This window comes from Musca vetustissima, unplaced genomic scaffold (assembly GCF_032173495.1).
Source record: "Musca vetustissima isolate MV318-11 ecotype Yass unplaced genomic scaffold, APGP_CSIRO_Mvet_v1 utg20399, whole genome shotgun sequence".
Lineage (NCBI taxonomy): Eukaryota > Metazoa > Arthropoda > Insecta > Diptera > Muscidae > Musca > Musca vetustissima.
Genome location: NW_026881917.1, coordinates 54,517 through 80,480, shown reverse-complemented (window position 1 = coordinate 80,480; position 25,964 = coordinate 54,517). Strand labels below are relative to the sequence as shown.

At 33.4% G+C, this 25,964-nt stretch overlaps 2 protein-coding genes across 2 annotated transcripts; both read left to right on the top strand.

The window, feature by feature from the left end:
- The first annotated feature begins 16,919 nt into the window (after window positions 1-16,919).
- Window positions 16,920-17,717, top strand: LOC133327987 (uncharacterized). Its single transcript, XM_061536535.1, has one exon. It carries the CDS (start codon window positions 16,920-16,922, stop codon window positions 17,715-17,717), a length of 798 nt encoding a protein of 265 aa, XP_061392519.1.
- Window positions 17,718-24,960: 7,243 nt separating this feature from the next.
- On the top strand, window positions 24,961-25,665 carry LOC133327986 (uncharacterized transmembrane protein DDB_G0289901-like). The gene has a single exon (XM_061536534.1). The coding sequence runs from the start codon at window positions 24,961-24,963 to the stop codon at window positions 25,663-25,665; it is 705 nt and encodes a 234-aa protein (XP_061392518.1).
- Window positions 25,666-25,964: the final 299 nt, after the last annotated feature.

Sequence of the window (25,964 nt, the reverse complement as noted above, 5' to 3'; positions counted from 1 at the left end):
ATGTGGACCAATATTAATATTTCTAAACCAATAAGAACTTAAAATACAAAATTACAGCTATTTCGATGTCGAAAATTCCTAAAATACCGAATTTTGGGAAGTACCGTTATATAGGGACTATCCCAATTGAGAGCCAATAAATCCCACATTCAATTGGTCTGTTCCCGTATTGCAGGAATATACTATTTTTACCTCGATAGTCTTGGTTTACATATGCAATTTTTTTAAGCTACTCCGTTGTTGCTCTCTTCGATTCTCTTTTCTTCTCCCTTGTCACTTTTTATGTCTCTCTCTTCTAAGAACTCAGCAACTATGAATAAAAAAGTTGCATGTGTAAACTATGCTTAAAAAAGTTGCATGTGTAAACCCAGAGATAAATGTTCCTTTAGAGGTGTGAAAAAAAAATTGCTCGGAGAGTAAATGAGATACAGCCATATAAAATGTCTTACTAAAAGAGAACGAGCTTATTGATACATGTAAACAAGGATACCAGTTCCCATGCATGCCCAGCATTACTTTATGATATCGAGAGAAATAGTAGATTCTTGCAGTACGGAACAAGAGCAAATATCAAACACCCTATGAGTATTAGCAACGTATGGCTAGTTCTATTATGATTTCAATTCTTCGACAGACGCCCTGTTCGACATAGAATTTTTTTCTGATCAATATATAGGCTCTTCGGTGAATATTTCGAGGTGTTGTAAACGTCATGACAAATTTAACATACACACCACCTTATCGTAGGGAACCGGTAAGTTAGTAAACATTACAATTTCTGTTTGACTTATAAACGACCAAAACGAAATCAAAAATGTAATCTGGCAACAACAAAAGAGCGCAAATAAACTTGTTCTCTTGTTTTATGTGAGAGCATGAAAATATGAGTCAATTAATTTTGCAGCACATTGGAATGGTTCGCAAGTCACAGTTGAATTTGAAGTTTGAACGGGAACGCGCGTATTTTAACAGAGGATCGGCACAACGATATGATAGTAAACAAAATCGCAAAATTTTAATAGAAAATAACGAAACGAAATTTATTAATCGCAAAATTCAAAATACAACAAAGATATTATATTTTAAATTTATGTTGAAAATTGTGGTATTGTCTATTGACAGAAGTGAAGTGAATTTCTTTAGAAATTATTAATGTCTGCGTTTTTAATTCCAAACACGTCTTCATTTATAAAAAACAAGTCAATCGATTAATAAGTGAAATTATTGATAGCATTAAGAAAAAATATTATAAGTAACAACAATTTACAAAAAAAAAAAAAAATCCTAAAAGAAAAAGTTTTAAATTTAAATACCCAACCTTAATAAATCGCAACAATAAATGCGTATCGTGTTCTACTTTTCATGTTGTACGTAAGAGTGGTGTTATTCGTAAATAAAACACAATAAAAAAATTTAAATAAATTAAACTCCAACAACAAAACTAAAAAACCAAACGACCTAAGGTAAACAATAGCCAACAGCCAGAGGGATCTCAAAAGAACAAAAACCCAACGAAAACCACATCACAACCCCGTTGGCACACATATGAATAAGAATAATAACAACAACAAAATAAGAAACTCCACGCCACTGAAGACGACAAACCCAATAAACGGGAATTTCGTTAGAAGACAAAAAGAAAACTTTATTTGGGTTTCGACGACACTTAACATTACCACTATCTTCAATATAACAACCAACAACTAACTAGCCAAGCAAGTAACCAACCAGCCAATCACTCCTCAACCAGCATCTTCAACCAGCCGGGTCATAAACTTGTTGCTCGCCAGTCCGCCTGCATTTGGATAACACAAATTCTGAATAGTTAAAGGTAAACGCAACCTATTCCGTTGTTTGATAACTCTTTTTTATATCTAATTGCGTATGTAAATATGTTTTTTTTTTTAAGAATTAACAATACGACATATCATACTAAAATGTAAAAAGGGGTCGCGCCGTATGATATAACGATCATTAAAAAAAAGAACTCCCAATTACTTTGATACAAAAAGAGGAGAAAAAAAAACAATAAAATTAAAAAAAAGTTGTTATGCCGGTTTGGAAAAGAAAATAACATAACATACAAACACACAAACCAACACACACACATATATGGACATACAACTCCAAATTAACATTGATCTTTCCTTTATTTTTATTTTTTATTATCTTTATGAACTTGTGTTTTGTTTTCTTTCATTTGGACTTAAATTTCCAGAAATCTGACATTTCGGCAATGTGTATGGCCAAGTTTTTTTTTATGGGTACATACGGATAGCGTCAAAAGTGTGTCAAGATCGGTGAAATTTCCTGTTAAAAAAGTAAGGATTTTTTAACCCACCTTGGGCGCCGAGCTACCACTAAAACCAGATATAGAATGGATTACGCTTCAATGGAGAAATGGTCGAAAAAAACAAAATTACTTATCAATTTACAGTTGTGTTCATAAAAATAGTAGTGCAGTTTGGGGACGTACGCAGAAAAAAAAGAGAATATATATTGAAAGGCATTACTAACCGTGCTTTGTATTGGGCTATGTATTTGATTTTTCACAAATTTTTTACTCGATTTTTTTACTTTTCGTCAAATACTACAATAGCATCAAATGGATTAGATGTTCGGAGATCTTTCTCTCTCCACATAGTGATCCCCAAATCCACTTTCAGATATTTTTAAAATTGTATGATTTCTTTAAAATCTTAATGCCATGTTCTGACGAGCATTCGAATAACATAGTTGTTTCTTGTTTTACACCAAAATTGTAACATATTTGCGTGAATCACATATGGTTCTAAATAGAAAAAAAAATTCTCTTTCTCCTGACTATAATATGAACCCATATTTATTTACTTTTAATTCATGTTTTCCATTTTTTCTGAAAATATTGTTGTTTTCAAAACATTTTTATATTTTCTCAACTCAAATGTCACATTTAAAAAATTGCAGAACTTTTGTTGGGGTTTCCCCACTTTTGTTTCTCGTTTTGTACGCTAATTAGAACCAAGGGAAATGAACTACATATTGCATTATGTAGATAACAAAATGTACATCCTGCTGCATATATAAAATCTAGACAATTTTTTTACTTTTCATTCATCATTTTCAATTTTACTAAAAAGTTTGAAAATTTTATAAATATTTTCAAGCTGTCAAAATTATTTTATTTTCGATAAATGCTCTCAATTGTTAAGGATGGGACAAATTTCAAAAATCGGTGTTCGCCCAGAAAATTTTGTATCGGGAACTAAGTAATATATCAGAAAGGAGAAGGTTTTGTTTTAATAAAATCAGATTTAATAAAGCTATTATTTTGAAAATTAGAATTATAGTTTAAAACAAAACTAGTTTGTAACAAATCTATAGTTCTAAATTTCAAAATAATTTTTTGTTCATTTATTCTCCAAATAATAAATTTGACAGTTAATGAAGACTGCGGATTCGCCTCCCTGTTAACCTAAGGAATAAACCTTGCTTTATCGTATATATAAATATTGTACTTATTTCCACTGCGACAGGAAGGGAATAGTCCAATATTGATATTTGTCTATTACATTTTAATTAAACCCAAATCAAAACGAGAATAATGGAAAATTTTGAAAGTAAGAACCTTGTTTCACTGTTTCGGTCTTGAAGTTAAGGTATCTAAAATGTATATTAAGGAATGTAAAAGGCACTTCGGAGCACCAATTGAAGCTATGTTGTAAAAATTTCCAAGATTATTATTTCATGGACTATGCAGATGCGAATTGAGTAAGTCCAACACACGAATCATTTTTCCACTGAATTCTGGGTCTATCTCCTGGTATTGTAGAAAGCAATCTTGCGCAGTTTTTTCATCTACCGAGTCTGAACTTATTTCACACCCTTCAAAAACCCGGAATGCCAAAAATACAGCCACTTCATTGGGAAAATGCGATTGATAATTATAAAATACCTAACATAATTGTTCCCACCTCAACCCTCCAATAGAAATCATATTTCCCAACTTACCCGATAGGTTGTACAAATTTAAGTAGACTCAATACACAGTAAACTTAATTCCATTTTAGGATTCCAGTCCTATTACTTAAATCCAAATTGTATCAAATTTAGTACACATTAATATAAATTTCCATAAGTACGTACTTCAACAATCCAACAGAAATCATATTTCCCAATTTCAGGATTCCAACCCGATCGGTTCACCCAAATCCGAATTGTACAAATTTAGTACCATTAAGTGACATAAGAATTTCCACAACTTCCCACATATCCCAATACTACACTTTAACAGTAATCTTCATTACAAATTTCTGGACTCTAGCTCTATCGGTTCACCTAAATTCAAATTGTAGCAAAATTAGTACCGTTTAGTACACATTAATATAAATTTCCATATCTAGGTATTTTCAACAATCCAACAGAATTCATATTTCCCAATTTCAGGATTCCAGCACTATCGGTTCACCCAAATCCAAATTGTGCCAAATTTAGTACCATTAAGTGACATAAGAATTTTCCAGAATTCATATTTCCCAATTTCAGTATTCCAGCATTATCGGTTCCCATTTTTAGGATTCCTAGGCCTATCGGTTCACCCAAATTCAGATTTTACACAATATAGTACCATTTAGTACTTTTCGCACAGAAAAGTAACAATTTCCAAAACTACCCAATCAATACACTCCGACGGTAATTTCAAATTTCAGAATTCCAGGTCCATTTCTTCGTCCAAATTCAAATTGTACTACAACATTTAGTACTTTTCGTATACATGAGTACACACTGTTAGTGTGTACTCATATCCTTATATCGATCCTAGTCATAAACCTTGATTCGCATTCCAATTTTCAAGTTTTTACGAAATTGTACTAAATTTGGTACTTCTCGGATACTTATAGTTCGAATTTCCAAAAACCCCTTTGGTACATCTATCCTACACTCCATCAGTGACCCTCATTCTTAATACAAACAAACGTTAGCATATTTAGTACTTTTCGTAAGAATTTACAACTAAGAGTGGCCCTTTGTAATTTGGATCATCACACCAATATCATCATATTGAACATTTGTGGAAACATCTGAACTGACAAATGTGCAATCAATTATGCATTATGTACAAAAAAGAAATATCGATTATTTTTAAATTATATTACTTTAATATAGTCAATTCAAGTGTTCTGCAATTTTTGGAGCTAACTTTGTTAGTGATCGACACTTTATTTTCAAACCCTTCCTTGTAGTAAACCATTTGGATCGTACAATTCCGAAAATGTTTTAGAAATTAATAGTTGTACGCAGAGTGTATGTTTATGTTCATATGCATAAATGTATGCCATTATACCCTAATTCCGATGTTCACATTAATGGGCTCCAAATTCCACGCACTGTAAATTAATTGGCGTCTTTTGTTACGTTTGCGGTAGAACAAAACCACTTGCTGTGATCAAACAGTTAAGTTTGATCGTTAAGTTGTAGATAACAACACAAACCGAGAGGTACAAGAAGTATGAAAGTATGTTCGTTTATTTGTTTGTTTTGAGAACAAAGTGTGTGTGATTTGAAATACAATTATGTTCTATCAATATTACGCATCAACGTAGTTAAGTAAACGGAATTGTTTCGATATGGTTTCTTCACTCAAATGACAGTCACAGGCTGTTATATTACATTGCAAACATTATTGTGGCATGTTTATGTGAAGTCAAAACCATTATCGAAAATTATTTAATAATTTAATGGTTATTGTATTACAAATTAAAGAATGGGTGTTTTTTTAAGAATCACATTTCTGCTGGAAATATTTTACTAAAGAACGTGTCCAAATCCTTCAAAATACCGCAAATTTGGAGTTTCCGTTGCATGGGACATGGCTAGATCGTCTTAGAATTTTATCTTGATGAAGAATATATATTTTATAGGTTGGGAATTGAATATTTCGCTGTATAGCAAAATTTCCCCCATACTATGGTGGAGGGTATGAAAACACATTACACCTAAGTCTGTTTTTACACGGTCTTTTTGTACACGGTTTGAAAATTGAATATTTTTAATTTTTTTACACGATTTTATTCCATTTTGCACGATTTGAAATTTTATGTACTTAATTTTTTTTTGTCAAATTTAATTTTTGCGAAGTATGTTAATATCACAAAAAAGTATTTATGAAAGAAAAAAGTCCGAAACCATCGATAGTATCGATAGTTTGCGAACACTAGCTTAAAGATCTAAGTGAATTTCCCTTTAGCGCGTACAAACAATTTTTACTGGTCAAAGCAAATGTGAATAGCACTAATTTAGAGGAATTCCCTTTTTTATACGTTTTTTTACACAGCTTCTTCTGGAACCAATCTACTGTGTAAAAACAGACTTAGGTGTATATGCAACATTTCTGCCACATTTTGAAATCCCGATATGCCATATTACAGAAATTGCAGGCATATTTCCACAAATACAAAACTTGTTTTTGTTTGTATTACAAATAAGTGACATTTAAAGATATTTTCAATTGAAGAGAAGAAGATAACTAGTTTACATATCAACATGATTACTTCCACTAATGAAAAATAAAAACAGTTTGACAAAAAATAACTATTGCAAATATTGTAAGATTTGCTTAAAAATTGCTACTTCTGTTGTTTATTTTGGTTCATTTAAAATAGCGATACTTGTTTTTTAGCTCGTTTGATTCAAGATCTCGTAATAAGGTCACCCACTCAGCAAGCGAAAGTCAGCTGTTTTTTTTTCACAACGGTAATGTCAAAGATTTGGACTTTGTTTACGTTTTCATAATAATAGATTTTGACAGCAAACTTGTGAGGTAGCTGGCATCAGTGTTACCGTTGGGAATTTTAAAAAAGTTGCACAAAAAGTCGTTTCCTTTAAAAAAAAGTCGCACAGAAAAGTAAAATCGTCAATAAAACTGTTCCTAGAATATGTCAGATACCCTTGGACCTCAAAAACGAAGTAGACGAATCAAAATAAGTTCGAATTTACACATAAAATAGAAAATATAACCTAAGAAAAAAAGGAAAGAAAAGTCGCACAAAGCTTAAATAGTTGCAAACAGAGTTACAGAGCATCAAAAAGGTTGCAAATTGCGACTTTAGTCGCATAACGGTAATCCTGGCTGGCATGGATCAATAAAAAGGTAGTCTATTTAGCGCAGCTGATTTCTCGATTAACTGTCAAAGTGCGTAATTTCTACTTAAATTCGATGTGCAATGTTGCCAACCATGTGAAATATTTTCTGGAACAATTTGACAGATGGTCGTGACAAAAACAAAGGTTTTCGTTTCGATACATCACCTTATTATTACATCACGGTAATTGGTTCCAGCATGTCTCCCTGCCTTGTTTTTATTGAACTAGTTCGTTCATTTAGTTCATAAAAATTTGGACTTTGTTTACGTTTTCATAATGGAAGTCAAATCACAATAATATATTTTGACAGCAAACATGTGAGGTAGCTGGTATCCAGCTGGTTTCCCTGGATAGCCTTATTAATAGATCTTGTTTTGATTGAACTAGCTCGTTCATCTACTTCATAACTCAATAATGAGGTAGTGAATTTAGCGCAGCTGACTATTCGATTAACTGTCAAAGTGCATAGGTTCTGCTTGAATTCGAAGTGCAATGTTGCGAAACATGAGAAATATTACTAGATAAAATTTGACAGATGGTCGAATAAAAAAAACAGATGTTTTTGTTTTGATATATCATCTTATTATTGCATCATGATCTAGTTCATAGTTCATTATTTTGCTCATTGATCAATCGGTCAATCTCTAAAATTTGGCTTGATGTTTGATAACAATATAGATTATTTAAATACTTAGAGAAATACAATATGATAATTTTGATAATTGTAAATAATTAGGAAATTTGTTGTTTGTCCAAGGGCCTATTTTGGTGATAATGTTTTACATGCTTGCACTTTTTTCTTTAACATGTAATATCAATATGGTTTGGACTCAAAAATTATCTTATCAACATTATTTTATAACAACGTTAAAAAAATGACAAACTTTGGTTGGTGACAGTTCTTGTGAAATAATAATATTGTAGAAGAATGAAATGACTTCAAATATTTATTTGGAAAACAGGAAATAATGATAACAATTTAGGTTATTTGAGTCATTTCAAAACACGGAGAACTAGAGTGGAATGGACACAACTACCATTTGAATTTTAACTTTTTGCGGAGTAAAATTAGCAACATTTATTCCCGTAGTGAACATATACTCTATAATGTATACATGTCAAAAGAATTGTCCTTTGTAGTTCATTAAGAAGATCGTTGTTTTTACTTCAACTCAACTCAAGAACAAAGTAGTTAGTTCTTTTATTTCAATAGTTCGTCGATACAGATACATTTGTGAACGACTATTGTGAATCATGCACTGAACGATCCTTTGCTGTTTATATTGTGAATATCAGGTATAGAATATTAATATTTTTTAATAAACGAATGAATTTTTAATAAACAAATGAACTATAAAGAACGACTTTAACTGAACTAGTTCACTTGCTCATTCAACTGAATAGTTCACCTGAACTAGTTCCTTCGCGAACATTTGTAGGCAATCCCTCCTCTACGAATAATAAACCCAAATTTTCGGATAATAAGTGCAGAGCGCCAAAAAAAAAAAATAAATAAATAAATAAACTGACCATAATAATGTTCGACCCCTGAATGTAAACAGATCATTACGAAAAACTGTAGGTTTCGATTTTGACCAATCTATCAAATGTTTCATTATAATAATTCACATGGTTGGCAACATTGCACATCGAATCCATGTAGAAATTACGTACTTTTAGATTTAATCGAGTCATCAGCTGCGCTAAATGGACTACCTGTTTATTGTGTCATGCTTACCACCATACCAAACCTTTCCCCTTTGTTTAATATTCGAGAAAATGGATAAAAGAAACTGTATTATGATTACGGTAAAGCAGAAATTGAATGCGGAAGGATATTTGGAATGTTGCGTCGCGACCGAACTTTTCATACCCTATACATGAGGATGATAATCAACATATTTAAAATTATCATGTCTTTGAACGTACAAAAAAAAAAAAAAAAACGTGAGCACATGGCATAAACATACAAGGTAGTCTCTTTTAAGAAATTGATAATGGCAACCCTTTTTAATAAGGAATGCATACATCAATTTCAAATAAAATGAAAAATAAATTACATAAAAGTTCCGTTCCAGAACCTAAAATAATCTACTCATTTTACATGTTTTGTAACTTTTTACTCGAAAACCGTTCCTAAACTCACAAAACTGGTAAAACATTGAATCAAATTTAAGAGAGCACAAAAAATGGCGTTCTCTTTGTAAACTTTTTACTCGAGAACAAAAAAAAAATATTTTTTCCAAAGCTCCACATTGTTCTCAAGATTTAATTAAGAATGTTGGAATTTTTATTTATAAGTTTTATAGGCAGGGAACTTAAAAATATTTATTAATATAAATCATTTAGCAAATTTTTGCCACTGAACACATGATATGCGCACATTTCGAAGTGAGATATTTTCATTTAAATTTTGAAAGCTTAATACTGTCAAAGGCAAATTTATGAAAAAAAAATTGGAAACATATGACTGCATGAGACTACCTTGTATAGTTATGCCATGACGTGAGGAAAATGTGAAGGAATTCTCAAAATATCTAATAGTGGAGTTACCATTATATGGCACTATAATAAAACGGAGATCAATATTGATATTTTTTGGTAGTGAGATTTGAAAACCATTGAGAATACAAAATACCAAATTACAGCCAATTTGGTTAAAAACGTGTCTATTATAAGGGGGATACCCTGAAACTTGGGTCAATATTAATAATTTTTTGTACGGAGATGTATTACTCAATGAAATACCAAAAAAACGTGTCAAAAACCCTAGAATGCCGAATATTGGAGGTACCTTTATATGGGGCAACCCAAACGTGTCCTTTATAAGGATCAATATTAATCATTTTTGGTATGGATATGTGTTATTCAATGAGAACCCAAAATACCATATGTCATTTGCAATAACAAACATCCTAGGAGTACTAGCAATGTCTGTAACAAAACTTCATTCATATTGCGATCTCTATCGTGATTTCAACAGACAAACGGGCTGACATTCGTAAATCAACATATAATTTTGTTCTGATCAAGAATATATACACTTTGTGGGGTCTCCGGTGAATATTTAGAGGTTTTGCAAAGGGAATTTAATATACACTCCACCTTTTGGTACCCTCCACCAAAAATCGGCTCATGCCAAGCCAGCAAAAAATTTTTCCAAAACTGTTAACAAAACGTCTCTTAAGCTTCATTTACACGATTGAAGGTTTCTTCAAAATTTGTCTTCAAAATGCTTCAAACTCGTGTAAACAGCTAAATTTCTTCAAAATTTATTGAACAAAACTTTTGAAGATTTTATTGATGCCATGTAAATAGGCATCAAAATCGCATCTGACAATATTGATGATATTTTTATATTGATATTTTGACAGCATGTTCATTCTTTTGATTAATACATATTATATGTTTTTATTTACACATTTTTGTTGCGGCAAGTGAAAATCGAATTAAGTCACTTACGAATTAAATTATAATTAATAAATTAATATGAGATGGTAAGAGAACGTCAGACTTGAATAGCTGTTCCCAGTCGCTAAAAATCTCAATGTTATTGTTAGGCGTTCTCCGAATATTAGTATTTACCTTTTCTGTTAATGGGGTGACTAGTTCAAACAGAACATCAAAATGGTCTGGTGACATTCGTGCAAAGCTTTTGTATAGTTCGGGATCATTCCGTTTTAATCGCTCCCTAGAAGAAACACAGACATCATCACCTTCCAAAAGAAATGGCCGAACCCAATATTGCCTTTGATCAAAATATTTTGAAATATATTGAAAGAATATTTTGATCAAATTTTTGAAACGTATAAATAGGACTTCAAAATACATTTTCAAAATTTTGATAAGACTTGAAAATGCCTTCAATCGTGTAAATGTAGCTTTAGACATCACTCAGGGGCTGTTGAATATCGTCAACGGCAATCCACATGACCTCAAAAAGGTTATAACTGTTGGCGAATTATGGATGCATGGCTTTGACATTCAAAGCCCAATCATCCCAACAGATGACTCATCAACGACCAGACGAAATTGGGAAATAATAGTCTATATACATTAGAATTTTTACCGGGTTCACCTACTTTATGAGGATTTACAATGGAATTTACCATTTAAAACCACTGAGTCTTCTATTGGTTGTATGTACTAAATTTGATATAATTTGGATTTAGGTTATCGGATCGAGCTGGAATTCTAAAAATTCTCGATTTTTATTTTTAAGATTTTAAATGGGTTGGTAAATGAATGCCAATGCTTGTTAAGGTTTGTATAGTTGCACAAATGAGAAATTACAAAATTCTTTTAAAATTCATACATTTATGATTTTTTGGACATAGGTTAAGAAAAATATGCTGATTCGAAATCTGTTCGCGTTCACAAATTCGGATGCTGCGCACAAAAGTTATAGCGGTTTTAAATCTTGTATTTCAAATATAAATTAAATGAATTGCTATTTGTTGTAATTCGCAAATTTCTTCACATTGAAATACGGTATAATAGTCGCGAAATAGAAGCATGGAGATATCTGAAAATAAAATAAATTAATTTTTTAATTAAGACAAAACGTTTATTTGAATTTTCGATTTTTTAGTTTGGTTAAGGGAATACGCTTTGGCCTTAATCTTCTAAAATATACGCTGCTTTCTTCTGCAAATTCTTTTAGATGATTGTTAAATATCGCTAGATTCATCTGATCAGAGTTTCGACGTTAAAAACTACTAAATATATTGCACTTATAATACATAAAAATGGTCAATATTGAAAGGCATGCAATTCCCGTATTCGTCAAAATCAGTTGCGCATGCGATTTTCGTATACACTGAACTGAAGCTGGAGCAAGTGCTCCAACGAAGGCAAAACAATTCAATCGGCTGGTAATGGCGACGGTTTTTTTGGACTTCAAAGGTATTTGAAAAAGGGTAAAAACAATAAATTCAGAGAACTATTGCAAACTTTTTGATTGATTAAATGTACAAATTCGAGTAAAACGTCCTGGCTTACAACAAAAAAAAAAAAACTTTTCATTAAGACAACGCACCAACGCACAAGAGTGTTTTAATAAAGGCTAAAATCAACGAATTAAAGTAAACCACTCTTATTTTGATTTAGTCCTAGTGACTTTTACTTTAGCAAATCAAAAAAAACCTTGCTGGCAATCGTTTTTTTTTTACCTCAAATGAAGCATGCAATTACAGTGTAAACCACTATTTTGAAGTTTGAGGAGATTATATTGAAAAATAAAAATGTGTTTGAAAAACTAACTATTCTCTTTCATTGATAGGCTAAGAAGTATATATATATATATATATATATATATAAATAAACGAAACGCTATATATATATATATATATATATTAAGTATCAACGGCCAAATCTGTGTCACTTGAATGCCATTTGTTGTCAATGTTAAATAAACAACCACGACAACACTGCCATCACGTCGTCCGTTACTTAGTGACACCATAAATAAATGTCTCAACACAATAATAATGATGATGATAATAAATATTAAATACAACTTGTTTATACAATAGCAACGTGTAAATTTCAGCGAAAACTTCCAATTGTGATGATGACATAAAAGCACGTCTTCACATTAATACAATTACATGTCAATTTTGGATTGATTCATAAGAAAAAGAAAAAAAGAAACACCGCGATTCATAACATTTTCAAAGAAATCAAAAGTTATCATCACTGGAGGCATTTTATACAATAATCCTTATAAGCTAAAGGAATGTCATTGTATTGGTGGTACCATATTCAGAGCTTGAATATGAAGACATGGTTAATTATCGACACAACTTTCCATGTGCGATCTGCATCCATCAACGGTATCTGTAGTGGACAAGTCTAGTTGTAGTGTAAACATAACAATAGGTATTTGCAATACTTCTTCATGCTCCTGTGTCCATTTCGAACAGAAGTGGAAACAAAACGGCAATTTAAATACGATGGTTGGTGTTTACATTGCAGTAACATCAAAAATGAAAATATAATTTTTTTTGAAAAAAAAAAAAAATATATAAATTCTCGAAGACTTTTATTCAGGGCCAGTGTTTGTACCCTGCACAACTATGTTGTCAGGGTATTATAGCTTTGTGCAGCCCATGGGTTTGTAAAGCCGCGAAATATTGGTCCTAGACCCACCTTTAAGTATACTTATTGTCATATATCGGCTAGCTGAGTCTATCTAGGTATGTGTGTGCGTTCGTCTGTCCATTATAATTTGTAAATACGATACAGGCTACAGTTATGGACCAATCGTCGCAAAATTTTGCATGTTCTGACGTTTATTTTTTGTTAATGATCCGTTAATATCTTGGGGATGAAATGGACCAAAAACTTTATGTTTGTCTGGCCAAAGAACAAGCATGAATATTTTGATAAAGATCTATCAATATTTAGCGGGTCAATTCGATGATCCGTTAATATTTTGGGGATGAAATGAACCAAAAACATTATGTTTGTCTCGCCAAAGAACAAGCATGACTATTTTGATAAAGATCTATCAATATTTAGCGGGTCAATTCGACCCGGACTTTTGTGTGAAAAATAACAAAATTTGTATTCGATGATGCATATATTTACTCCTGAAGGATATAGTCCCGAGAAGTTGATAGTATATCCAAGAGGAGTGTTTGACATTAAATAGATATCAATTATATTGTTGCACGTACTCGGATGTGGGAGTTATACGTAAATATTTAATGGTGTCTATGTGTTATGATATTTCGAGCTGATCGCTTTGAAATTTTACACGAAGTTCCGTTTATGGTCAATGACGACGCCTATAATTTTCGATGATGTTGAGATGATATTTAGGAGGCTCAATGAAACTGTATTTTTGTCCGATTTTCTAGTCGCTCTAGAGGCCATATTATATGCAGAACCTCACATATTTTACACGGGTATCTGACCAAACACTTCGAACGGCTGTTTAGATGATGATCGGTAAATATTCCGAGGGTCAAATAAACCAAAACCTAAAGTGACCAGATTTTTATTTTAAGGCGTAAATATTCTAATCGGGGATTTGTTCCAGGGTTAGAAAATGAAGCTGCTTACCTAAAATCGTTTAAGAGAGTGTAAATATATCGAAATATTGCCCAGGCTCAGAATATAGAACCGCAGAAAGTTAGATTTTTGTGGTAGTTGTGTAGGGTATCATATGGTCGGCCTCGTTTGACAATTCTGCTTCGCTCAATGGTTTATACTTTGTGGACTTCGGTATAAGGCCTGATGAGAATAAAATTCTATGTCGAATAAGCCATGTTCGTCTGTTTCGGGGTATATAGCGTTATATGAGGGCTACCGTGAATATTCGGTATTTTGGAGTTGCAGGGCACATTTTTCATCCGAATCAGCTGTAACTTTTAATGTTTAGTCCTAATAAAAATGATGAATATTGACCCATGTTTCGGGATAGCCCCAATATAACGATCCACCAAAATATTCGGTATTTTGAGGATGTTTGGTACGCTTTGCATCATCATTGGTATTTTGTTATCTCATGAAAAACTTTTAATTTAAATATATAATGACTCTCTCTAAAAAATGGTATACGAATATATTTTTTTGATGATCTATGTGAAGGCCCTGAAATCTTCAATATAAAGATTTTGTGATTTTCTATGCGGAACCATCCTGGTCTCTTATATGTAGGCCTTATTGTTCTATATATGAAGAAGGTGGAGAAGATGGAAGGCAAATTGTAAGGGGAGCTGTTGTATATACAAAAACAAGTAAAAAAATGTTTCCCATATTTTCCCTCACCCTATGGCTTGCGGAGAAGGTCTTCTGAGTTACATACAGATTTTATTATTCGCTTAATATAAGGTATATGTTTTTATAAAAAAAGGTTTCATATTTAATGCTTATCAATTCGGTTATTCAAATTAAATCTACAGAGGAAAGGGCAGACGGGTCCCTACTTCGGACTTGATCTAGGCTTCGTAAAAATAATAGGTTGTGCAAATAATAGGTCCTGATATTGGATTTAAAAATATTGAAAATTTTTGATAATTAAAATCGGACATTCCATTCGCCTGATATTGGATTTATAAATATTGAAAATGTTGACCCTTTGTGTTGGCCCTTAAAACTTGTTTGGTACAAATCGGATAGTCCGTTCGCATGATATTATATTTTTTGTGGAGGAAGTGCACCGATATTCACCACCTTCGAATTTGAAATAAGTTTGGAAGCAATATTACGATATGCAAAGTTTAGTGCACCAGCCGGTGGGCCAGACAAAAGACATACGGTCGGACATTTGGACTCAAAATTGTGTGAAATTAATTTAGTCCAATGAAACATGGGGTCAAAGTGAATATTTTCTCATTAGCCATAAGACTGCGGGTATAACAAAAAAATATTTCCACTATTGGAGAAAAGCTAGCATAAGTGTATTATATCTGAGGGTGATTACAAATACGGTTTGTGATCGAGTACATTATTAAGCTCTAGCCATTAGGCGAAATTATTTTGTAAAGTTTTCATAGAATGTCTTATTTTTTGTATACCCTTCACCACAGTGTGGTACAGGGTATTATGTCTTTGTGCATACGTTTGTAACAGGCAAAAATAATCGAATCCTTTTGAGAATATGCATAGAATCACTTTTTGAATCGATTGGATGAAATTTGGCACAGGTCACTTAATTGGCCCAAAGACGATCCCTATTGAAATTGGGAAAAATCGGTTCAGATTTAGATATAGCTCCAATATATATTTTCGTCTAGAATGATATCTGCCAAGTTTCGTGAAAATCGGTTCAGATTTAGATATAGCTCCCATATATAGTTTCGTCCGATTTAAGGTAAATTGTGTACCAATGTCCCTATATATCTTTCGATTTGCACGAAATTTGGCACAGCGTACTAAATTAAGTGTAGAATGATGTGTTCAAAGTTTCGTGAAAATCGGTTTAGATTTAGATATAGCTCCCATATATAGCTTCGCCCGATTTTAGGTAAATAGTCCACTAAAGTCCCTGGAAATGTTTTGTTTTGCACGAAAATTTTCATAGCGTAGGCTAAATGACGTGAGCTAAGTTTCGTGAAAATCGGTTCAGATTTAGATATTTAATTGGTGCACCAAAGTCCCTATATATCTTTCGATTTGCACGATTTTTGGTATAGGTACTGAATTAAGTCTAGAATGATGTTGCTAAACTTCGTGAAAAAATCCATATCTAGGCCGATTGACACAACGTACTGAAGTAATATAAATTAGTCTCTGGCAAGTTTCCCTTAAATTGGTACAGATAAAAATATATAACAAGAATATACCCAAAGTGGTGAAGGGTATCATATAGTCGGCCCAGTTCGACTTTCCTACTTTCCTTACTGTTTTTTTTATCAAATTAAAAGATACATATTAAAAAAACATAGATGAAAATTGAAACAGACGAACCGGTTTATTGATTATATGACCCGATTCTTTTGTTTGTATTTTTCTATTAGTTATCGAAGGAAAACTAATCAGATATCTATCGACTAAAAAATAATGATCCCTTTAAAATTTAATCAATAATTAATTGGTTACACTCCTTCCCTTTTTCTGGCCCAACACTCACTCCGAATAAAACCCCGAAAAATATTTTCTTTTTTATATTAATTTATAATGAGTGATTAAAAAATGGGGAAAAAACAAGATTTGTATTCTAAAAACATTCTACCTGCTGTGGGAAGGCTATGCCACAGGTGGCGAGTAACCCCTTTCTGTTTGCTGTATAAATAGGTACATTTCGAATTTTGAGACATCATTCAGTCCCTGTTAACTAAACTGGCAAGATGTCGTGTCGAAGGTTGCTGTGTACGTTCTTATTGGTTCTTGCCACCACCAGTTGTGTGTTTTCGGAAGATGTACCTCAAGTTGATAGCAACTCCGACAATTCTCTTAGTTTAGATGAAGTTGATAGCAACCACAACGATTCCCGTAGTTTCGATGAAATAAGTACAACGACGACAACCGCTACTGCAACAACTGCTCCTGCTACCAAATCAACAGAACAGCAATTACATCAAACCCAAACTGAAATACTTAAGGAAGTTTTGCCTCTGGTAAAAATGTTAATAGAAGCTGCCAAGTCTAAAAATGATGCAGTTCGTGAAGCCAACACTCAGTATCCGTCACAGCCCTCCTATTACTATCCCCCTTCAGCCTCAGCATATTATCCGGCAAGTGGTTATTATCCGCCAGTTGATACATACAATGGACCAACATATTCCCATTCCGGTGACAGATTCTTTTATAATAAGCGTCCTTATGGTGGTGGATATGGCAATAATTACGGTAACACACCAACCACCCAAGCCCCACCCACTACAACAGCGGCACCCACTATATCTAACGAGCAGTTTGCCAAAGAAATTGCGGATATGGTCGCTGCTATTGCTGCAGCTATGAATAAGAACGTTGCTGGTGCAGGAACTGGTACTGGGGGTACTGCAAGCGCAGGCGCCGGTGCTGGAGCTGCTGCTAGGGATGCTACAGCTATAAGATATTCCAACTATTATTACTATCCACATGCTGGTCCAGCTTATATTTCTCCACCTCCTGCTTATAGAATTCCTGCATTTGCTCCGTAATTTACCATAAGTTTCCGTTTCGACGTTGTATTTAAATAAAAAAATATATTAAAAAAATTATTATAATTTTTTTTATTCAATTCATATTTAGACCTATATATATAAGTATTACTCTTCAACATTTCATGTAACTATTTAAACAAAAATTATAAATTTTGGCTAATACCTTGAAACTGCCGAAAACGACACGGGAACCTTCATTTTGAACTATACCCAAAGAGGGACAGATTTGTTTATAGTTTTTTTGTAGGAAGATTTTGAATACAAAATATCCAATTGGAGGCAACTCGGTGAAAAAACTTGTATGGAAAATCAAAGCAATGCAACTTTGGCGGTACCATTACCATATGGGAAATATAGGTGATCATAGACGGATATTGGAATTTTTTAATAAGAATGATTTGCCTTAACTCATTCAAATAACAAAAAATTGGTGTACCGCAATATGGAGGCTATAACAAACCATGCACTGATACTGACAAATTTTAGTAGGAGGATTTGACACCCAAGGAGAACCAAAAATATTTAATAAAATCGATTGAAAAACATGCTGAAATTCCCTTACTTTTAATATGGACAAATATCGATTATTTGTGTGGCTTTCTTCCCAATGATAAGTCGGACGGGACCGACCATATGATACCCTACACAACTTCCACGAAAGTCTAACTTTTTGTGGTTCCATATTCTGAGCTTGGGAAACTAGAGATCAACAAATATTACCAATATTCAGTACTGCTCTTATAATTACTTGTCCAGATTCCCTTCACCGTGGGTTGTGTTGCGATGTTCGGCTTTCAATTGTGACCTATAGATCGACTTGAAAAAACACAAAAAACTAAATTTTTGGTCCACTTCATCCCAATATTATTATAGGATCATCACCGAAAATTACAGGCGTTGTCCTTGATCATAACTGGATACTCATGGACAATTTCAAAGCGATCAGCGCTATATTTCCGCCCTCTAGTGAGGTAATGGCTTACTAAATAATATATGAATATGTGAGCACCTGTAAATATTTAAGTGTAACTCCCACATCAGATTACATACGACAATATAATTGGTATCAATTTAAAGGTCAACCAGTCCTCTTGGATATACTTTCAACTCAGGTCTATGTCCTTCGGGAGTAAAAATATGTACGCCATAGAATACAAATGTTGTAATTTTTCACACAAAAGACAGGGTCCATTTGATTTGTTAAATATTGACCGATCTTTATCAAAACAGGCATGCTTATTCTTTGGTCCGATCCCCTTCTCCATGTAAAACGGACGGACAAACATGTCTAGATCGAATCAGCTAGTCGAGATATGACGATCGGCATACTTGAGGGTGGGTCTAGGATCAATATTTCGCGGCGGTACATATTCTTGAGGCTGCAAAAAGCTATAATACCCTGACAACATAGTTGTGTAGGGTATAGAAAGTGTCAGTTGATGTTGTCAACCTATGGTTTGCGGAGGTCTACGGAATTACACACAGTTTTTATTATTTTGATTGGGAGATACTAAAGAGAATGAGTGGAACGATGTTTCCCATATTCGAACTTGACCTATGTTTGGTAAACGTACTTCTAATTACATTCAATTCGCTTAATATTGGATTTACAAAAAAAAAAAAAAAAAAAAAACTGACAATGGTGGGGGAGGTACCAGAAGGAGTAGACCGACGGGTGCCAGACATAGTAAAATAATTAGGTTCTGCAAGTTTAGTTCAAATCGTATAGTTCGCCCGCATTATATTATTAAATCCAGTAGGATTGGACCGATATTCTTCAGAAGGATTGGGCCAATATTCTCCATCTTCGAACTTGATTAATGTTTGGAAGAAATATTACTATGTACAAAGTTAGAATGAAATCGGTTACTGCCTTCGAGAGTTATCGTGCGCATCAGCCAGACAGACATTTGTAAATCTACTCCCAATTGTCTGAAACGGATTTGGTTCAAAGAATCATGGGGTATAAAAATATTTCTATAAGACACATTTTTGCGTGTCAGCCTTAAGGCTAGAGTGTATAAAAATGCAAACTCATGGGAGGTCCAGGACTAGTTAAAATTGTATATATATAGCCAATTTTTTAATATTCCATTTTCAAAAAATCAGCTTTTTTGTTTTTGTGATACATCAACGACTTTTGGTGCACATATAGAGAAAAATATTCTGACTCCGACTGTTCGCGATCAAATTTTTGGTTGATGCGCGCAAATGTTTGGTTGGTTTTTGGGCATAAGAAAAAAATCTTAAAATTACGCTGTTTATTATATTGACCAAAAACGTTGATATATATCTGCCTTCGAAAAAGATCAAAATCCGTGTGAGGTCATTTATTGAAGCGGAAATGATCCACAAAAAATACAATTAAATCCGCGATATTTTCAAAAACATTATTTTTCCAAATTTCGTGTTTTTGGAAAGCCAGTTCCCGCCGTTCTAATTGATGGATTTTCACGAAGAAGATTTTATATCATCCGAAACGTAAAAAACCTTACTGATCGCGGGCACCCGTATCATTCAGTTGACAGATCTACAAATTTGACCCGAAAAATAGGTTTTTTAGAAATTTGATCGCACAAAATGTTCACCTTTGGATGAGTCTTACTCATATATCAAATTACTCAGATTCGCGACTACAATAATCTTATAATCGATTTTTAGAAATTCCTGTATGCGTGTTAAAGCTAGAAGTACAATTCAAAAAACACTCAAAATCGTGCTTCAATTAAAGGTAGATGCAGTTAAAATTTTGAAAATGATACATAAGGGGCGTAGTCCCCATTTTGCTGGGTTCCAGTTTTACTTTGACACGAAGACAGTGAAATGAGTGGCTTAGTCACAAATCGATAGAGAACATAAAAAAAATGGTTCGCCTCAACCTGTTTATACAATTTTTTTACATTTAAGTAGACACAGATTCCACCAAAATAAAGTTTGGAGATTAATATCAGGAACAGTTGGCAACGACAGATCAATTAACCTAAAACTATTCAATTTTTTTATAATGGGGTGAACCTCCGCTTCAGCTATGTTAAAAAATTGGCGATATTGCCCATATATATATATATAGCTCTACTTGCTGCACTTCCAGCATCCAGAGAGGAGAAATCATTATACTCGTCAAATTTCTCGGAAAATACACAGCGGGTGATTGCCACAACCAACGAACGTTAACAAAACGTTAACAAAACTCGATGGGACAGCATGTTCCTGCGTTAGCTAACAATCACAGAATGATGTTACACATTGTCCCCTTTACCTATTAATACAAAAAAAGGAGATGCCCATATACTAGGCCGTACAATAGACACATCGATTTTTGTAATAAAACTCTTATTTTATGATGGTCCGTCAACGAAATTTTATGTTTTGAAAAAGAATACAAGTTAGAAAAGAAATCTAATGGCTAATGTTACTGGCGAAAGAGGTAATTAAAACGTCGACTGAATTTATGAGGTATCCAAATATTTTCATAGACGTGGTTTAAATCGGTCGATGAGTTTTATACTATTGGAAAAGAACTATATATCGACATGTGTTTTTTTTTAAAGAAAATCGAATAACTTCTAATTTTTGTTATTTGGTGGCTATGACCTAAAATGGTTATTTCGATGGATTACAAATGCAGTGGTAACATTAAAAAACAACAACTGTTTTGATGTTTTTTGCAATGAAAACTATATCGACCTAAATTTTGGTATGTTGCCGTACTGCAACAATCTACTAATTTTTATCGTAGTAAAATGTTCCCTTACGATATTGAAATAATATTAAAAACTAGTAGAATCTTGCAGTACGGGATCAGACCAATTGTCATTTCGATAGATTACAAATATAAGAGAAAAAAATTCAATTTTTTTTATAATTTTTATTCCATAGAGCATATTTCAAAAAGTTTTATTAAAATCTAGTAAGCCTAGTGCAGCATATGACATATGTATGTAGTAGAAACATATCTTGGGTTTTGCATGCTATTTTGGTTTGCCAAGGTCTATGGAATCACAGCTTATTGTCGATTTTTATAACCATCCCCCATAGTTTGTAGGCTATATTAAGTTCGTTTTTCCGTTTCTAACTCATCGAAGTTATATTATTCGACCCTATAAATATCAACGTAGACTTCTATGAGATACGTTCGTCTGTCTGTTTTATTCACTCTTGCCTTTAAATGACTAAATATAGATCGATCAAATGTTGCAGATATGTAGATCAAGTTCGAAGATGAACAATATCGGTTCACATTTTGACATAGGTCGAATAAAGGCACAACACATAAAATTCAGAAAAAATGTCTGAAATCTTTATTTGAATCGATAGTACGGTCCATAGAAATTAAGGTTTTAAGATTACATCACACAAATGTTGACCGTGCCTCAAGTAATCCATTCGTTTCGTTCAATTTTGGCATACTCTTGTTTAAATTTTGTCTTCCTATGCGTCAATTAAAGCCTGTTAGACATGAGCCTTAACATGGCCCACAAAAAATAGTCTAAGGACATATAATTGCACGATCTAGGCGGTACCGAACGTGAAACTAAATGTCGTTCCCTGATTTTGTGCGGATATATCCTATCAATGGTGTAAGAAATCGTAACTTTTTAAAATACCACATGGAACAGATGCTCGAACAAATGGGTTTGGATCTCAACTCCATTGGAAATGTGTGCGATCATCTGGATCGGTGTTTGGTAGTTAAAGAGAAACGCCTTCACATTAGTTCTCAATGTAGCAGGGTCCGCACACATTCTCTCGCGAATGATTCAAAAAGTTTCTATACCATACGATTATTCGCCAAACGTTCACACACACACAGAACAAACGAGTGAGAACACACAACAACGATCGTTCGTTTGGTGGTTGAAATTCTTTCTGACATTCCCTCACGAATCAAAACGAACATTCTTGAATTCTCGCGAATGATTGGGCAGCTAACCAAAACCTATTGGCAGCTCCCATATATCGGTATCAAAAATATCGTTGTTTTAGCAACGCCCTTCAACCGAATTGGCTTTAATACGATATACGACAGACAACAATTTAGTATATTAAGGGGACCCCCCATTCTCGGGGTCAAAAATTTTGTTAATATAATTCGAATCTACACTAATTAAAGAATGTCCCTACAAAATTTCAAATGAAAATCTCAAGAATTCTTGAAGATATAGCCGATTTATTGTGTTAGCATCAAGTGACGGCTGAAGGGCTTCTCAAACTTTAAACGCGTTTTTTTTTTGCAAATGGCGGGCACGATAACTCAAAAACTAATAACTCAATCGACTTCAAATTTTTACACGTTTCTCTGTGAGTGTGTAACTATCATATGAACTAGGATAAAGCCTATCGGTGAAGATCTTCCTTATTTTTTGACTTCGGTTTTTGTAAAAAATCGGCGATTTTCCAAAAATATTTTTTCAAAGGTCCACCATTTTGTTAATTTTAGAGCGAAGTCAATAATCCTAGTTCATACGAGAGCCAGACATGTACTCTTTCTAACACCGTTGGAATTTTCGGATTCCGATGTTCCAGTGAGGAGTTATCATGCCCACCATCGAAAATAAGGACTTTTCTTTAATTACAAAAAACAACAACAAAACAATAACAATAATTTTTGTAAATTATATTTCTTCTCTTTTAAATCTTCAATTATATATGTATAAAGTTACAAACCTTAACAAGCATTGGTGTTGATTTACCAGCCCATTGAAAATCTTGAAAAACTAAAATCGAGAATGGGGGGGTTCCCTCAATAACCCAGAAGAACAAATTCACTATAGATCAAGTTTTTGAGTTATGGCGTAATGATTCCTGATACCCTCAGCCTTATGACCAATGAGGGTATATACCCTTTGAAAATATTGATGTTAAACCCCATGTTTCTTGGGACCAAATCAGTTTCTGGCTGCTACGTCCGATAACTTTTGAAAGGAGTAACTGATTTCATTCAAACTTTTGACTTTGTAATATTTCTTCCAAACTTAGTTCAAGTTCGAAGATGGAGAATACCAGTCCCCTCCTTCTAATACCTCCCCCAGGACAAACAAATTGATTTTATAATATCAGGCAAACGGTACCTGGTACCTCTCTCACAACTGATCAAAATGTACAAATTCAATATTAGTCAAGTGGAATGTTCGATGTGGGACCCGTCCGGCCTCTTCTTCTGCTACTTCTCCCACAAGGGGTCAATAATCTATAAAATTGTGAATTTAATTTGAAGCGAACATCGCTCAACATTGAACCGAAAACCTCTTTGATAAAATCATATACCTTATATGAAGCGAATAATAAAACCTGTGTGTAATTCCGAATAACTCCGCAAACCATAGGCTGAGGGTATGGCAAAACCTCACACTTTTTTATTTGTTTTCTGGTAACTCTAAAGTTCATGAAGAAAAGGTTTTATATTTTCGTCTGCGACTATTACAGATAATTTTTGATAGGGCATGTCTTCAGTTAAATCGAATTTGTACTATTTTCGTAAAACATATCCTCCTTCTATCTAGAGTCCTTGTGCGTCTTTTCTATTCTTATTTTCTTGAATACGAATTTTTTTAATCTCCAAATGTTCTATACAAATTTCGTTCATATCATTTTAGATGGTGTTTTAAAAATATTCTTTTTTCCCTCTCCAAATATATCTTTTGTGGGAAGTCCAATTCTCTCTTCAAGAAAAAAAACTGAATTGTTGATGGTTTTTGTCCACCCTTACAATAGAATGGAAATGGTCTAAAATAAAACGGGATATTTGTTGGAACGGTAATAAAAATACCCGCATTGAATATATATATATATATATATATGTATGTAACACAATCATTTTCATTGCCACAATGCTGAGACAGTTTTTTTTTTCAAATCTTTATTGTGGTAACAAAAATTAACGTAAACATATTCTTAAGCCATAAAAAAACTATCCAACCTTAGATTATGATATGATGCATTTTCCTTCTAGGGTTTCGGATATCTAAATTTGATTTTTGTATGTCAACATGAAATTGACCATAAAATGGAGAAAACGTCATTAGTAATATTATCCGACTGACTGATATTCTGTGATGGACTGACTGACCTGTTTGTGTGGTATAAAACCATTGGAAAACTGAAAATTTCGACAAGTTCTTTAAACGCTGTCAACTAAGCTAGAAGTCAAAAAAATATGTTGAGTCGAATATTGTTGTGCACCTCCGCTTTGGTTCTGCTAACCACAAGATGTGTTTTTTCGATAGAAACTGCCGAAGTCATGTCCCTCAATCAAGGACAATTGCAACAACTGCAACAAGTTGTGCCTTTGTTGAAAAGATTGCTACAAATTGTCGACTCAGAAGCTGCCGTTGGTAATTATCGTTCACTATCGTTAGGACAAGGATATTATCCATCACCGGATTGGGATGACAGAAGGACAATCTTTTTTAATAACGGTCAAAATGGTGCCAATGCTGACTACAACTCTGGATATGGCAATAAATTTGGCAATTTTTTTGGTAACAAATTTTCAAAACAGACCACCACCACCCCAACTCCAACAACCGCAGCAACAACCACTAAGGCTCCAGCTGCAGAGGATTTGAAAAAGGAATTAACGGATCTAGTAGCTGCAATAGCTGGACTGACTAATGGAGGTGGAGGTACTACTGGAGGTGGTGCGAATGTTGGCGCTGGAGGTACAACTGGTGGTACTGGAGGTACAACTGGTGGTACTGGAGGTACAACTGGTGGTATTAATATTGGCGCTGGAGGTACAACTGGTGGTATTGGAGGTACAACTGGTGGTACTGGTGGTACAACTGGTGGTACTGGAGGTACAACTGGTGGTCTTAATATTGGCTCTGGAGGTTCAACTGGTGGTCTTAATATTGGCGTTAGAAGTGCAACTGGTGTTGCCCAAAGATATTTCAACTATCCTGTTTATAATTTGTCGCCACAATATTATCCCTATTCTTTCTAATTTTATTTTCTAATTATTATTGCCGAACATGTATCCCCCAATCCTAACTTGTAAAACAATAAATTAAAAACAAATGTAAAACTGTTTTTATTTCGTGTAGTAAAAATTTTTTGCAATGAAGTTTAGTTAGAAAATATTGCAAAATATTTAAGAACGTTTAGCTACCACAGAGTTTAAGGGCGGTTACAGTGTTCACAAGGAATATAAATAGTAGGTTGCGGTTATGGTTGAGTGGGCTGGGATTAGAGGGTTAGAATCACACCCAGGAGGATTACGATTGGATTAGAGTTCTCTAATAT